At 48.7% G+C, this 17475-nt stretch overlaps 1 protein-coding gene and 1 non-coding gene across 2 annotated transcripts in view; one reads left to right on the top strand and one right to left on the bottom strand.

Moving 5' to 3' along the window:
• DNAI1 (dynein axonemal intermediate chain 1) overlaps positions 1-17475 on the top strand; it is a 195462-nt gene that overhangs the window by 67607 nt on the left and 110380 nt on the right. Inside the window, exon 13 of the mRNA XM_038743923.1 lies at positions 5453-5700. Coding sequence (XP_038599851.1) covers positions 5453-5700 — 248 coding nt within the window. The remainder of the gene's footprint in view (positions 1-5452; positions 5701-17475) is intronic.
• LOC119926413 lies at positions 13567-13704 on the bottom strand. The gene has a single exon (XR_005450290.1). It is a non-coding gene; the product is annotated as a small nucleolar RNA SNORA7 (small nucleolar RNA).

Here is a 17475-nt window from a genome sequence, read left to right as displayed (position 1 = left end):
AGCCCACTGGCCCCAGGCCAGGCATTGAGTGCCACCAACCCAGACAGCTGGTCTCATTGCTGAGGGGAAGGGGTTGGGCTGCGGTGGGGGGGCAGGGCACTAGGCCTGAGGGAGCCCCTTTAACTCTCACCAGGGGCCCTTCTAGGCCAAAAGGCTGTGAGAGGGTCAGCCCACAGGATCAAGGTGACCACAGGGGTGGGATTGTGGGGGACAGCTTCAAGGATCCTAACTCCTGCAATAGCTTCAGAACCAACTGGCCCAGAGGTGGGGTAAGGGGGAAGCAGGAGCCAGCAGGTCTGTGGTCCACAGGGCAGGTCTAGAGACTCAGGGGGCCGGGCCAGCCACGCAATCCTGAGTCTGTCGGCTGAGCTGAAACTGGACAGGCCTCCAGGGGTGGGGCTGAAGCTGCATTTTGTGGGGAATGTGCCCTCGCACTCGATGTTCGCCTCACTCTCAGCAACGCACCACTTTTGAACAAATCCGTACATTCTGCCATTTTCCCGCTCTATAAATTTATTTTAACGTCTGCCTCCCCTTCTAAACCATAAGCTCCTTGTGGCCAAGGGTTGTGTCTACCAACTCTATGGCATCATACTCACGTAAGCACTTAGTACAGTGCTGCATATGCAGTATGTGCTCAAAAAGTACCATTGATCGATCGATTGATTAATTGCTCCCAACCCCTGGCTGACTTCTCTCCCCCGAGGTGCTGCCCAAACATCTGGATGTGTCACCTGGATCGCCGACCCAGATACCGAGAGGCAGAAATCCCCATAGCTTCCCCACCAATGCCCCGAAAATAAGGGCCCTTAGGGATTTGTGGCACTCAGGTCTCAAGGGTCTCTTCAGACAGCAGGTGGCCCAGGGGGCCCCTGTTCCTGTCCCCAAGGGGCCTGGACAGGTTGATCCCTGGCCAACAGAATAGAGCAGGACCCACAAAGCCCTTTTAGAGGGCTTTTCTTCCTGAGAAAGAGTCTCCAAGGTTGAAGAACCAGCCGGCATTGATGAACGAGGGCTTGCCCAAACATTTGCCCTCTCATTCATTCATTCATTTAATCGTATTTATTGAGTGCTTACTGTGTGTGGAGCACTGTAGAGCACTTGGGAAGTACAAGTTGGCTTGGGAAGTACAAGTTCTCCTCGCCTCTCTCGCCCGCATTACTCTGCTTTACCCAGCAAGCTCCACTGTAACCATGAGCTGTTGGGAAGGATGTTTTTCAGTAGAATGGTAAGAAGGCCTAGACCTACCACCTCTCTGCCAGTGAATCCTTGGCAGAAAAGACACCAACCCCTGAGCCGGGGTTTCACTAAATTTGACAGAAAGGAGCCTGGGTGTTAGCTCCCAGCCTCTCCCTGGGGACAACTGTTGTGAAACCTTTGACTTCTTGAAATAGGTGAGAAACACGGTATGCTGGGGGAAAGGGAGATTCGTCTGCTCCATCACCCCCTGACTCCCATCCTCTACCTCGGTGTTTACACGGGGAAGAGATTTCCGTCATCCCATGCCAAGGAATGCCGACTTGTCGGGCCTGAAGCTTCTCCTGGCAGAGCCAGGAGAATAGAATAAATATGTGAATGACGTTGATGCCAGCGATGGGGTAAATGGCTAGTGATTTTTGCCCCTGACCAACCTCCCTACTTTTGTCCCTAACACTGACCACAGAAGACTACCCCAGTGCCCCTGGCTGTTTTCTCTGAGGGGTGGCCACCATCCTCAGTCTTAGGCTCGGTGCCCCAGGTGAAAACAAGCGCTGGGTTGGATGGACACTCCAGGGCCAACTGAAAGGTGCTTTCAGGGAGCAGTGCCCTTTAGGTGTGCTCTGTGTATTCTCAAGGCCCCTACTCAGGAGAGAAGTAGCATGACCCTGTGGAAAGAGCACAGGCCTGGGAATCAGAAGCACCTGGGTTCTAATCCCGGCTCTGTCACTGGTCTGTAAAGTGCGGATTAAGACTGTGAGCCCCATGTGGGACGTGGATTGTGTGTAACCTATTTAGCTTGCATCTATCCCAGCAGTGAGTACTGTACTTGGCACATAGTAAATGCTTAACAAATACCATTAAAAAAAAAAAGAATTCCAAGCACTAGGACCAAACAAGAACCACCCAGTTCCTGGGCTAAATGGCCACTGAGGCCTCCCCTGGTCTTAGTGGGCCAATAGATGACCAACTATAATGCCAGAGTTTGCCTGCCCATTTGTATTAGAACAATACGATTTTCAAAAGTCCAGAAGTCCCCATTCTGTTTTACCAATGTGGACCTAAATCAGAGGTTCGCTGAACTTCCACATTAAGAATAATTACACCCACTCCTCAAAGAGAGGGAAGAAATAACTGGAAAAATGAAATTGTTACATCAAAAGGCATATGGATATTTGCTGTCCTTCATGCTCTGCTTCGCTGTGTTCCAAATCCCCTGTCCCTAGCTAACTTGTTCCTTGTACTGTGACCCAGCAACTTACTCAAAACAGCAGTACTGAAACAGTGAGCATGGCTCTGATGGGGGCTAGGGGCACTAGGTTTGAGTATAATGCGTTGCCCCAAGGAAGAAGTGGCATCCCACCCGAACCCTCCTTTGGCCCCCAGCCAGGCAAGCTCTGGGAGAAGGGGAAAGATTTTGCTCCCAAGGACACAGGCTGGTCAGAAGATCATGGCTTCTAATCCCGCCTCTGCCACTTTGTCAGCTGTGTGACTTTGGGCAAGTCACTTAACTTCTCTGTGCTTCAGTTACCTCATCTGTAAAATGGGGATTAAGACGGAAGCCCCACCTAATTACCGTGTATCTACCCCAGTGCTTAGAATCATGCTTGGCACAAAGTACGCACTTAACAAATGCCATTAGTATTATTATTAATCTGCGGGAGAGACACCTCTCTGGCCTCGTGGCGAAGTTGCAGCGCAGTTGCCTCTGGCGACTCAGACATGTTTCTAGAGAGCTGGAATCCTTCTGTGGGCCCGCAGCAAGCATTTTTAAAGGGGTCGCCTCGAGCCTGGGGTTTCTTGAATGGCTTCCTCAAGCAATCAATTGATCCTATTTATTGAGTGCTTACTGTGAGAAGAGCACTGTACTAAGAACTTGGGAGAGGACAATATAACCGAGTTGATAGACTCCCTGGGAAATTTCTATCATTCAGTGCAGATAAGCAAAGACTGCACGGAGGCAGAAGTCGAGAGACGGCCTTTTTGGAGATGAGCCTGTTAGTACAGGAAGCAGTGAGAGCAAGAGGAAGACCACGATAAGGAGTACGACTCTATCAGGAGGAGGTGGAATGAATAAATAATTGAATATTTAAGTGGTTATGCAAATGACAATCCACATTTGTGTAGAAGTGCCAAGGATAAGAATGAGATTCATAGCCCTTATGAGTCTCATAGGCCCCAGAGTCGACATGACTAGCATGTTGTTAGTTATTTGGCGAAGGCCTTCTGAGGCAGGTGGAATTTTAGGAGAGTGGGAAGAGCTGTGGTTTGACAGATTTGATGCGGGAGGGAGCTGCAGGACAGGGGAACGGGGGAGAAAGGAGTCAGAGAGAGGAGAATTGAGTACAGGGTGCAGGTAGAAGACCAGCTTGGGAGGTGCAGAGGTGCAAAAAGTGTGAGCTGGGGAGTGGAAGGAAAAAAGAGCCAATAAGTAAAATGGGGAGGCCTGGTGGAGAGTCTTGAAGTTTTTGCTTTCTGTGGAGGATGGTGGTACCATCTTTGAAAATGAATGACAGGACATGTCTGATCGTAGCGGGAATGCTCTGCCTATAAAATCTGTTGGTGGGCTCAGGATAATAATAATAATAATAATAATAATAATAATAATGATAATAAAGGTACTTGTTAAGTATTTACTATGTGCTAGGCACTGTACTAAGTGCTTGGGTGGATATGAGCAAATTGGGTTGGACACAGTCCCTGTCCCATGTGGGGCTCCCATTTTTGCTCCCCATTTTACAGATGGGGTAACTGAGGCAGAGAAAAGTGAAGTGACTTGCCCAAGGTCACACAGCAGATAAGTGGTGGAGCCGGGATGAGAACCCATGACCTTCCGATTCCCTGGTCCGTTCTCTTTCCACTACACCATGAGGCTTTTTATGGGCTCAGTACTTCAAAGCGCAGGGTGGGAGCCAACCCGAGAATGGGTTAAGTGCTTCCTTTGAAGCGAGCAGCCAAGTCGAAAGAGCAAGGGCCCGGGAGCCAGAGGATCTGGGTTCTAATCTCAGCTCTGCCACTTGTCCTCTGTGTGATTTTGGGCAAGTCACTTACCCTCTCTATGCCTCAGTTCCCTCATCTGTAAAATGGGGATTCAATCCTAGTCCTTCCTATTTAGCCTGTGATTCCAATGTGGGACAGGGACTGTGTTCAACCTGATCAACTTTTATCTTCCCCAGTGTTTAGAACAGTGCTTGGCACATAGTAAGCGCTTAACAAGTACTATATAAAAAAAGGATGGTCTCTACGGGCTTGGAATTGTGCTAACTGAAATAAAGACTTGATCACTGAGTGATTGTTAGATCAGTATGAGAGCTGGAGGATATCGGGTGGGAACAGAGCAGAGGAAGACGAGAACTCCATTTGCATTTTGACTTGAAGCAGACTTTAGCCTGGCTGGGTTTGATTAGGAATAACCACTTACAGGTATGCCCATTCTCTGGTCTTCAGGGATTGGGTGCTGACAAAGAGAGAATTGAAAATTAGAGGTGACTTTTTGCCACGGTCCATTCATTCCATATCACTTAGTGAAAAAAACACAGGTCTGGGAGTCAGAGGACTTGGGCTCTAATCTTGGCTCTACCTCCTGCTGCTGCATAACCTTGGGGAAGTCACTTTATTTCTCAGTGCTTCAGTTTCCTCATCTGTAAGAATGGGGATTCAGCGCCTCTCGTCTCTCCTCCTTAAACTTTGAGCTTGATGAGGGACAAGGATGGTGTCCAATCCGATTGGCTGTATAGACCTCAGTGCTTAGAACACAGCGTTTAACAAATATCATTAAAAATCACTTGATCAGTCATACTCATTAAGTGCTTACTGTGTGAGTACAGTACAACAGAGTTGGTAGACACGTTCCTTGTTCACAACGAGCTTCCAGTCTAGAGGAGGAGACTGATATTAAAATAAATAAAGCATTTGCAATATGTGATTTAAAGATATTTCCATAAATGGTGCAGGGCTGAGGGCGGCCAATTGCCCAGAGGTCACAGATCCACGTGTGTAGGCAACACAGAAGCTACAGGGAGCAGAGGAAAAGAGGACTTAATTAGGGAAGGCCCCTGGGAGGAAATGGGGCCTTAAAAGCCTTATATCCCCAGAGTTTTTGGAAAGGGTTCAACCCAGCTCAATCCCTCACCCCAGCAATCACATCGTTGGGTGTGGGACTGCGCTGTTGAGAGGGGCGGGGGTTTTCAGGCCATGGCAGGGGGTCTGTTCCACTGGTCCGGGGATTCATCACTTTTGTCTGTCCCCCGGCCAGATGATTTCATGAAGCAGAACCGGGGGATGATCCTGCTGTACACGCTGAAGAACCCGTCCTTCCCCGAGTTCATCTTCGGCTGCGAGAGCGGCGTCATGTGCCTGGACATGCACGTCGACCACCCCTATCTGATCGTGGTGGGCCACTACGATGGCAACGTGGCCATCTACAACCTGAAGAAGCCTCTCGCGCAGCCTGCCTACAAGAGCTCAGCCAAGTCCGGCAAGCACTCGGATCCCGTGTGGCAGGTGAGGGCCGGGGATGTCTGGGAACCAGTCCGTTTTTACCGGCTGGGGGCCGGGACCCCCGAACCTGAGGCGACGGCTAGTTTATCAGCGGGGAGGCGCTCAGAGGCAGTCTAATGATGGGGAATTGGTTGAATTGATTGGTATCGATGTTCTTATTCTGAGGCTCTGCAGTTTACCACAGCCAGAGATGCTGGAGAAATAATAATCGTGGAATTTACTCAGTGCTGGTTTAGAGACGAGATAAACAGCTTGGATGCAGCCCCCAGTCCCACCTGAGGCTCACAGTCTAAAGGGGAGAGAGAAAAGGTATTGAATCCCCATTGTACAGCCGAGGAATCTGAGGCACAGGGAAGTTAAGCGATTTTTCTCAAGGTCACACTGCAGGCGCATTGAGGAGCACTTGTGGCCTAGTGGAAAGAGCGCGGGCCAGGGAGTCAGAGGACATGGATTCTAATCCCAGCTCTGCCTCTTGTCTTCTGTGTGACCTCAGTCAAGACACTGTACTTCTCTGTTCTTCAGTAACCTCATCTGTGAAATGAGGTTTAAGACTGTGAGCCCCAAGTGGGACATGGACTGTGTCCAACCTGATTAGTTTGTATTTACCCCAGCGCTTAGTACAGTGTCTGGCACATAGTAACCATTTAGCAAATAGAAAAAAAATATCTTTTCTCTCCCCTTACTTAGACTGTCCCATGTGGGACAGGAACTGTGTCCCACCTGATTAACTTGTAGGTACCCCAGGCCTTGAGTAAGTGCTTAACAAATACCATACAAATAATAAGTAGCTGAGGCAGAATTAGAACCCAAGTCCCCAACCTCCCAGGCCTGTGTTTGTTCCACAAGGCCATGCTGCTTTTTCAAGGAACTTAGACTGCATCTCCTTCCACTTCACTGAAGTGTACTCAGTGGAGAAGCAGCGTTGCTCAGTGGAAAGAGCATGGGCTTTGGAGTCAGAGGTCATGGGTTCAAATCCCGGCTCCGCCACTTGTCAGCTGTGTGACTTTGGGCAAGTCACTTAACTTATCTGTGCCTCAGTTACCTCATCTGTAAAATGGGGATTAAGTCTGTGAGCCCCCTGTGGGACAACCTGATCACCTCGTATCTACCCCAGTGCTTAGAACAGTGTTTTGCACATAATAAGTGCTTAATAAATGCCATTATTATTATTATTATTACTCTCCCATGTTAGGGATGGCAGTGGTGACCTGCCTTGTTGACCCTTGGCTATTGCAAATTCCTCCATCCTCTCCTATTCGTTTCCACTCACTTGGCATTCCTAAATAGGAGGCAGCGTTCTTGCCCTTGGCATCAAGTAGCATCCTAAAGAATGTGCATTCCAGCATTCCAGCAGAGTTGAGGGCAGATCAGAGCTAGGGGTGTTTGGATCATTTGGGTGGCAATCTCCATCCCAAGTATAACATCCCCAGGGAAAGAAAGGGCTTACAGGCACAGATAGTAAGCTCCTGGAGGGCAGGGATCATGTCTATCAACTCTGTTGTACTCTCCCAGGCATTTAATATGATGCTCTGCGCCGAGGAAGTGCTCCATAAATACCCTAGATCGATCAGTTGAAAAGCGTCATCGCTTGGAGCGAAAGGCTTTTAGCTTTGACGAAACGTTAATGCAGTGAAATGTGCCTGGTGACTAATGAAGATGGACAATCGGTCAGGACAGGCAGTAGCCTCGGTGAGAGCTGCTTCTTGAGGCCTCCCTGCCTGGCAAGCTTTCAGGAAGGTGCCGGATTCAAAGGCTGAGGGGTGCTGCAGGTTTTGGGGTGGTTCATGGTCCTGGAGCAGAACCTGGTGCTTCCCACTTCTGCCCCCAAAACGTTTCCCTTCTTCAGGGTTCCAGAGGAGGTGGTCTGTCTCGGTGACAGGGCGAGGGGAAGTCAGGGCCAAGGGAGCAGACTGCAGATTAGAGAAGTCCGGAGTTGGGTGGAAGGCCAGCTGAGACCGTGCAGCTAGGCACAGGAACCATGGGTCAGGCCTTAGCTCCGGACTGGAAGCCTCTTCCAGGTATTAGCAGGACAAGTCTCGTTTAAGGCCGTTCTCCCAACTGGAGACTAGAAACCAGGACCTTTTTGAACCGGAGGCTCGGAGCAGGCCAGGTGCCAGGGACTGACCGTGTCAAGGCAGGGAAAGGCAGGAAGGAGTAGTAGAAGCAGCGTGGCCTAGTCGAAAGAGCATGGGGCTGGAAGTCAGAGGACGTGGGTTCTAATCCTGGCTCCGCCACATGTCTGCAGTGTGACCTTGGATGAGTCACTTAACATCTCCTTGCCTCAGTTACCTTATCTGTAAAATGGAGAATAAGACTGTGAGCCCCATGGGGGACAAGGACTTACCTTGTATTTACCCCAGCGCTTAGAACAGGGCTTGGCACATTGTAAGTGCTCAACAAATACCATAATTATTATTACTAATATTATTAGGAGAACCAGAGCGTGCATAGGGCTCTGCTTTCACCACCTGTGTTTACCTGCCTAGCAATAGCTTTCCCCCTCAGTGGCAGCCCCGACCCCACCATCTCCGTTGTCCCTACCCCCCAAAACCAGAGCTCGCTCGGCTTATGGCACAAACTACACCCCTACAGCCTGGTTTCCCCTGGGGTGCCAAAGCTTTCCTCCGTGCCAAATGGATGGGTTTTTGTCAATGAGAATGCATTTACCCATCAGCCCATGAGGGTGAATCACTTAACTTCCCTGTACCTCAGTTTCTCCTTATGTAAAGTGGGGATAGCAGCGTGGCTCAGTGGAAAGAGCATGGGTTTTGGAGTCAGAGGTCACAGGTTCAAATCCCAGCTCAGCCATTTGTCAGCTGTGTGATTTTGGACAAGTCACTTAACTTCTCTGTGCCTCAGTTACCTCATCTGTAAAATGGGGATTAAGACTGTGAGCCCCCCACCCCCACCCCGGGACAACCTGATCACCTTGTAAGCTCCCCAGCACTTAGAACAGTGCTTTGCACATAGTAACCGCTTAATAAATGCCATTATTATATTACTATTATAATACCTGTCTTGTCTCCCTACCTTGCAGGATTGTTGCGAGGGCTGAGTAGAACTAATTAATGTGAGAGCTTGTCTTGTCTTATGCTGTCGAGTTGTCTCCAACCCATAGCGACACCATGGACACATCTCTCCCAAAATACCCCACCTCCATCTGCAGTTGTTCTGGTAGTGTACCCGTAGAGTTTTCTTGGTAAAAATATGGAAGCGGTTTGTCATCACCTCCTTCCGTGGAGTAAATTCGAGTTTTTGCCCTCTCCCAAGCTGCTGCTGCCCAGCATGGGTGAGCTTTGACTTATAGCAGATTGCCTTCCACTTGCTAGCCACTGCCCGGGCTAGGAATGGTATGGGTAGGCCTCTGCTTGATTCTCCCTCCCATAGTCGAGACTGGTAGAGTTATGGAAACACTCCCGGTGCGACCCTGAGAGGGGAATGTGAGAGCACTTTGGTAATAAAAACGCTATAGAATACCAATTCCTCTAGACTGTAAGCTCGTTGTGGGCAGGGAATGTGTCTGCTTATTGTTGTAATGTACTCTCTCAAGTGCTTAGTACAGTGCTCAGCACACAGTAAGCACTTAATAAATATGATTGAATGAATGAATGAATGACCCCCACCTCAGGCCAGCTGCCCCAGAGTTCCCTCCCGATGTCCATTGGTAAGCGGCAGCAACACCATCCCATTACCGGCTCCTCTGGGGATGCGGACAGTGGGTGGGGGACACCCTGGTGGACCAACATCGCTGACCCCGGGTCTGAGAGTTCCTCGTCCCTCCCAACACCCTACCTCCAGCAGCTCCTCCCTGGGCTGCAGCTGATTTCCAAGCTTAGCCGAGGGATAAAACTTCAATCAATAATCCAGCAGTACAGCGGAGAAAACGTACCTCCCGCAGCAGGCATTTCTCTGCAAGGCTCTTCCCCGCCGCCCAAATACACCGCCAGATCAATCGGCTTTGCAGCCTGTCTCGAGTTATGAAATACGAGCTGTCCGCCAGGCAGCAGGCCCGGCTCTGCCCCGGGGGCTTCCGACAGTCGAGACGTTTGGTCTCAGGTAGGTTCAGAAACCGCAGGCACGCGAGACTAACAGTGGTGGCGCCTGCATCGAACTACAAGGGCGTTTCCAGGGGCAGGGGCAAGACGGCAGAGTGGAGAGTCTCCACCGTGCCTGACCCCTTGATTGAGTCGGAAGAGAAACCAATCCAGCCATGCGAGGCTGAGCGATTCCAACGGATGTCACCATCCTGTCCAAGCTGGTGATTGAATGCCCTCAGGGCAGGTTTAGGAACAGAAAAGCTTGGAGAAACGTTGAGATTTTGGCGAGAAACTGGAAGGGGAACAAGAACTGGGGGAGAGGGTTTGGGAGATTTTTTAAACCTGCTGTCGTGAGACCCAGCAGTCTGCCGTGCGTGAAAAAGATCTGAACTGGCCCAGGGCCCAAGCTGGGGGTGTCTGCAGGGGTGCCACCCCCCCGCTGGAGAGTTGGAGGTCACCCCTGGGGAGGTAGCCAGGGCCTAGGGCAGGGGAAGATCCTCTTGTCTTCTGGTTCTGCCCTGAGAGGGATACCAGAACTCTGGGCAGTACAGTGGTCCCAGAGGAGAAGCAGCACGGCCTAGTGGAAAGAGCACAGGCTTGGGATTCAGAGGACCAGGCTTCTAATTCCACCTCTGTCACTCATCTGCTGTGTGACCTTGGGACAAGTCACTTAACTTCTCTGTGCCTCAGTTTCTTCATTTGTAATTTGAGAATTAAACCCTCCTCCCTCTGACTTGGACTGGTAGCCCCTTGTGGGATAGTGACTGGGTCCAACCTGATAATCTTGTGTCTATCCCAGCCTCTTAGTACAGTGCCTGGCAGAGAGCAAATGTTTAATGAGTGCCATTAACAAAAAAACCCCGCAAAAATGAACTTATACTCCATAATCTAGAGTTTACAGTCTAGAGGATATGGGATAATAATAATAATTATTATTATAATGGTATTTGTTAAGCACTTACTATGTGCAAAGCACTGTTCTAAGTGCTGGGGAGGGTACAGGGTGATCAGGTTGTCCCACATGGGGCTCACAGTCTTCATCCCCATTTTACAGATGAGGTCACTGAGGCACAGAGAAGTGAAGTGACTTGCCCAAAGTCACACAGATGACAAACGGCAGAGCCGGGATTTGAACCCATGACGTCTGACTCCCAGGCCCGGGCTCTTTCTCCTGAGCCATGCTGCTTCTCTATTTACTTAAGTGCTGTGGGGCCAAGTGCATAGATGTGTACACGACAGAAGTGCGAACTTCCCTGATTCCCCTATCTGATCACTCGGGTCGAAGCGTTTAGTGTACTGCAATGTTACAAAACACCTTTCCTGCTTGTTTTCCCTGGACATTAGACACATTCTTTGATTGGCCCTTGCCAGCAGGATCTGAAACTTTATTAAAAGTTTATTAGAGTCAGAGAGAATGCTTCTAAAAAATCAAAATTAGTCTCCAGGAGAGGTTTGTAAGTGGGTCTTCCAAACTACGGGATCTGAAACTTTATTAAAACTTAATTTGAGAAGGAGAGAGTGTGTATCCTTCCCTGTCCCCAGCTCCATTGTCCCTGCTGCAGAAGTTTTATTAAAATCCCCCCATTTCCAGGTATTAGTGAAGTCAGAGTGGTACACAGAGATGGAGAGGCAGAGACAGTATTTCTGAAAAAATCCAAATCAGTGTCCTTCCCCAGCCCCACCATCCTTGCTTTTTGGGGTGGATGGGTGGGGGTCTGGGGGTGACTGTTCTCTGCGCACATGGTCACCCCAGCTCCTTGGGGTCCAGAGCCGCAGAGAGGACCCAAAGGAGGCAGATGGGGGCCGGAAGAAGCCAGGCCCCCCAAATGTCCCACTGGAGCTGAGTTTCCCACAGCCACCCTGGCTCCTTGGGGCTCAGAGCTGTGGGGTGGCAGAAGTTGGGCTCACCAGCACCAGGGTATTTATTTTTCATTTATTTTGAAATAAAAAGAATGCCTGTCATCGCCTTCCCCTGGGCCAGTCATATCCACAGATGGGGGAGCTCAAGTGCCGGGGATTCATTCTTTATTTAGGAAACAGTAACGGCAGCTCTCCGGCCCCCTCCTCTCCCCTCCCACAGGCCTCAGAGCAGCAGTGGCAGGGGCAGGAGGCCTGGAGAGCCCCGGCTAGGGGGTCCCGACTGGGGTCCCCCCACCCCACTCCACCACCACAGGATTAACGCCTAGGTTCATCCCCAAGTGCTCTGTTTTCTGAAGAAACCGCACTTGCTCCTGAGACAGCTTGGGTTCCTTCCTCTCCAGCTTCACGGAAAATCCCACCTCCCTCTTCCCTGGTTCCTCCTCCTGCTCGCCAGATCGGGCAGCCTGGTAATTCAATATGGGAATCAGATTGCCCCAAAGACATTTGTGATGGAGGGCCGATACATCATCTTGAAGGATTTCGCCTGTATAATGAGCCATAGCAAAAAATGCACCGCTCTCTCATGGAACATTTTAGGATTGGCTTTGAAGGTGGGGAGAGTGGTGGTCTCTCATTTATGAAGGGGAAGGAGTTCCAAGCCAGAGGGAGGATGTGGGCAAGGGGTCTGTGGTGAGATGGAGGAGATTGAGGTTCAGTGAGTAGGTTGGAGTTGTTAGAGAAGTGAAGCATGTGGTCTGTGTTTTAGGAGTAAATCTGTGAGATAAGGAAGGAGGGGGAGAGCTGATTGAGTGCTTTAGAGTCCTCTAGACTAAGGTCATTGTGGACAGGGAACCTATCTACCAACTCTGCTGTATTGTACTCTCAGTACAGTGCTCTGCACACAGTAAGCGCTCAATAAATACCACTGATTGATTGATTTCTTTAAAGCCAATGGTAAGGAGTTTCTGCTTGATGCAGAGGAGCATGAGCAACCATTGGGGGTTTTGGGGAAGTGGGGAGGTGTGAATTGAAAGTTTTTTCATAAAAAAAATCTGGGCAACTGAGGGAATTAAGGAGTGGAGTGGAGAGAGATAGGTGGCAAGGAGGTAGGTCAATGAGGAGTCATTCAATAATCAAGGCAGGTTAGGGTAAAGGCAAGTAGCAGTTGAGATGAATAGGAAAGGGCAGATTTTTGCAATGTTGTGAAGGTAGAAATGACAGGATTTGGTGACAGATTGAATAGGAGGGTTGAATGAGAGAGATAAGTCGAGGATAATGCCAAGGTTAAAGGCTTATGAGACAGAGATGATAGTGGTGTTGTCTACAGTGATGGGAAAGATAGGAGTAGAACAGGATTTGGTTGGGAAAATGAGAAATTCCGTTTTAGACAAGCCATGTTTGAGGTGTCGGGGGACATCTAGAGATGTCTTTAAGGTCAGAGGAGGTATGAAACTGCAGAGAGGAGAGAGGTCAGAGCTGGAGAGGTGGATTTGGGAATCATCTGTTTAGAGATGGTAGTTGAAACTATGTGAGTGAATGAATTCTCCAAGAGAATGAGTGTAGATGGAGAATAGAAAGGAACCCAGAACTGAACCATGAGGGACAGTTAGAGGGTGGGAGGTAGAGGAGGAACCTGCACAAAAGACTCCTCTAGATTAAGCTCACTGTGGGCAGGGAACATGTTTACCAAGTCTGTTGAATTGTACTCTCCCACGCAGTTAGTACAGTGCTCTGCACACAGTAAGTGCTCAATCTTGTCTTATGCCATAGAGTCATTTCTGACCCATGGCGACCCCACGGATGCTTCTCTCCCAGAACACCCCACTCTCCATCTGCAGTCGTTATGGTAGTGGATCCATACAGTTTTCTTGGTAAAAATATGGAAGTTTTATTGCACCGTCCGCGCAGTAAGCTCGAGTCTCCACCCTTGACTCTCTCCCGTGCCACTGCTGCCCAGCACGGGTGAGTTTTGACTTGTAGCGGATTGCCTTCCACTCGCTAGCCACTGCCCAAGCTGGGAATGGAATGGGTATGCCTCTGCTTGGCTTTCCCTACTGTTGCCGAGACTGATAGAGTACTGGAAACTTTCCAGGTGTGACCCTGAGAGGGGATGTGCTCAATAAATATGATTAATTGGTTGACTGATTTAAAGGGAACAGCCAGAGAGGTAGAAAGAGAACCAGGAGGGAAAGTGAAGTCAAGAGAAAATTGCTTTCCAGGAGATAGGGGTGGTCAACACTGTCAAAGAGGATTTAGGGGACAAAGAGCATTAGGATGGAGTAGAAGCATTTGGATTATTAATAATAATAATTGTGACATTTAAGTTCTTACTCTGTGCTAGGCACTGTACTAAAGCCTGGAGAAGATACAAGATAATCAGGTTGGGGACAGTTCCTGTCCTACATGGGACATCATAGCAACATGACTACTGGCTAAACTATACTTTGGATTTTTTTCTGTTTTTTTTAATGGTGTTCATTAGGCACTTACTATGTGCCAGGCTCCATACTAAGCACTGGAGTAGCTGCAGTATTATCAGGTTGAACACAGTCCATGTCCCATATGGGCCTTCCCAGACTGAGCCCCCTTTTTCCATTCCCCCTCCCCCGCCCTTACCTCCTTCCCCTCTCCACAGCACCTGTATATATGTTTATATGGATTTATTACTCTATTTATTTTACTTGTACATGTTTACTATTCTATTTATTTTGTTAATGACATGCATCTAGCCTTACTTCTATTTATTCTAATGACTTGGCACCTGTCTGCATGTTTTGTTTTGTTATCTGTCTCCCCCTTCTAGACTGTGAGCCTGTTGTTGGGTAGGAACCACCTCTATATGTTGCCAACTTGTACTTCCCAAGCGTTTAGTACAGTGGTCTGCACCCAGTAAGCGCTCAATAAATGATTGAATGAATGAATGAATGAATCCCCATTATACAGATGAGGTAATTGAGGCACAGAGAAGTGAAATGACTTGCCCAGTGTCACAGCAGACAATTGGCGGAGCCAGGATTAGAAACCAGGCCCTCTTACTCTCAGGCCCTTGCTCCACCCACTAGGCCACGCTTCTTTTCACTCCTAATGTCACTCATATTCTTGTTCCTAATAAAATCTCCTAGGCTAACCTCTAACCTAGTTCCCCTTGGCAGGCCTGGAAGTCAGAAGGATGTGGGTTCTAATCCTGACTCCACTCATATTCTCTGTGACCTTGGGCAAGTCACTTAGCAGTGCTCGGCACATAGTAAGCACGTAACAGAGAAGCAGCATGGCTCACTGGAAAGAGCCCGGGCTTTGGAGTCAGAGGTCGTGGGTTCAAATCCCGGCTCTGCCAACTGTCAGCTGTGTGACTTTGGGCAAGTCACTTAACTTCTCTGGGCCTCAGTTACCTCATCTGTAAAATGGGGATTAAGACTGTGAGCCCTCTGTGGGACAACCTGGTCACCTTGTAACCTCCCCAGGGCTTAGAACAGTGCTTTGTACATAGTAAGCGCTTAATAAATGCCATAATTATTATTATTATTAACAGAGACCCTCAATATTATTATTATTTAGCTTCTCTATGCCTCAATTACCTCATCTGTAAAATGGGGATTAAGACTGTTAACCCCCTGTGACACATGGACTGTGTGTCCAACCTGACTAGCTTGTATCTACCTCACTGCTTAGTTCAGTGTTTGGCACATAATAAGTGTTTCACGAATACCACAAAAAAAATATCACAAGGTCTGGATTTAACCTTGCCAGAATTAGATAAGGATGGGGGGTTCTGGGGTGGAAGGGGGTCCCCCTTTGCCTGGTGTCCAGGCCAAAGTAAAGTAGCATTTCATCTGGACAGTCCTGGGAAAGAGCATTTGGGTGAGGGGCTGGCTGGGAGGAACCCGAGAAACTAGAGGGGATCTGTTGCTAAATCAGGCCTCAGAAAAAAACAAAGCATTAGGGTAAGACACTTAAATCATGGGAAGGCAGGAGGGGAGAGAAAACCTGGCTGGAAAGTGATATAATGATCAGTCATTTTTCTTCTGCTCCATGGCCTGCTTGCCAGGTTAGGTTTCATTTTTCACATCTGCTGGACAGCACCGGGTAACCCTTCCCAGCCCAAGAAAAAATAGAGGAGAAAGTGATGAAAAAGTCTGCCTTTGCTATCCTCCGAACCAGGCAGAAGGTTCCCACCCAAGGAGGGCCCCTAATCAATCAATCAGTTGTATTTATTGAGCACTTACTATGTTCAAAGCACTGTACTAAACACTTGGAAGAGTAGAATACAACAGAATTAGCAGACCTGTTCCCCGCCAATAACGAGTTTACAGCCTAGAATGAGCTTACAGTCTAGAAACCCTTGCTTGGTTTTGAGCAGAGGAATTTCGGCCACTTCCTGCCAAGAACCATCCCAAGTCGTCTCCCCCTGCCCAGCAGCCCTTAGTTGAACTCTGAAGAGGGGAGCCCGGCTCCATTATTATCCCCAGCAATTAATGAAGCTTTGGCTTCCACCTAAACCAATCTGCGTTACCTTATTGAGCCACAGTTCTGTGGTGAAGCTCTGCGCACTCAATCGATGGTATTCATCGAGTCCTTACTGTGTGCTGAGCACTGTATTAGGTGCTCAGAAGAGAACAATACAATAGAGTAATAGACCCATTCCCCACCCACAAAGAGAAGACTGTGAGCTCCTCCTCTAAATCATGAGCGCCTTAGAGGAGGAGCTCACAGTCTTATCTTTGTTTTCCTGAGGTGGCTGCTAGGTCTCTGGGGCCAGCCAGCCAGTAATAATGATAATTATTTACCATAATAATTATTATAGTAATAATGTGTGGTCTTTGTTAAGCACTGATTGAGCCCACTTGTTGATTAAGCCCCCCTGCCCCTCATCACCTTGTAACCTCCACAGCGCTTAGAACAGTGCTTTGCACATAGTAAGCACTTAATAAATGCCATTATTATTATTATTATTATTATTATTATTATTATTATTATTATTACCTTACCTCCCTGATTTCATACTCCAACCAAGCCCACACACTTAGCTCCTCTAAGGCCAACCTACTCACTGTATCTTGATCTCATCTTTCTCGCCACCGACCCCTCGCTCATCCTGCCTGTGGCCTGGGACTCCCTCCCTGTTCATTTCCGACAGACCATCTCTCTTCCCACCTTCAAAAATCCATTCTATCTATTCTAGCTATTAAAATCCATCTCCTCCAAGAGGCCTTCCCTGACTAAACCCTCATTTCCCTCCCTCTTCCTCCTGTGCCACCCTTGCACCTGGATTTGTGCCCTTCAGTCGCCCCACCCTCAGCCTCCAGGTACTTACCTACATATCCGTAATTTATTTATTTATATTAACATCTGTCTCCCCCTCTAGACGATAGCTCTTTATGGGCAAGGACTGCATCTGTCTACTCAGTTATATTGCACTCTCCCAAGTCCTTAGTACAGAATTCCGCACCAAAGTAAGCACTCAATAAATACGATTGATTGATTGATTGATTTGCAGTCAGAAACATACACTCAGGGAGGGTAGCTTTGGCAGTCAACCCCACTTTCTGGGCTTGTATGTCAGACCAAGGAGGCAAAGTAAGCAGCACAGCTAGGGGAACGATGAAGAGAAACTTTCACAGTCTTGGTGAAACACACCTCTCTCCAAATGGTAAATCCAAATCCCAGCAACAAGAAGACATGCAAGCTCTCAGTTACCTCATCTGTGAGAAGCAGCATAGCCTAGTGGCTAGATTACAGGCCTGGGTGTCAAAAGGACCCAGCTTCTAATTCCAGCTCCACCACTTGTGTGCTGTGTGACCTTGGGCAAGTCACTTAACTGCTCTGTGCCTCAGTCATCTCATCTGTAAAATGGGGATTAAGACTGTGAGCCCCATGTGGGACA

The sequence above is a fragment of the Tachyglossus aculeatus genome, chromosome 3 (genome assembly GCF_015852505.1).
Source record: "Tachyglossus aculeatus isolate mTacAcu1 chromosome 3, mTacAcu1.pri, whole genome shotgun sequence".
Classification (NCBI taxonomy): Eukaryota; Metazoa; Chordata; class Mammalia; order Monotremata; family Tachyglossidae; genus Tachyglossus; species Tachyglossus aculeatus.
The sequence above is the reverse complement of the archived record's forward strand: the minus strand, read 5'-3'. Positions and strand labels throughout refer to the sequence as shown.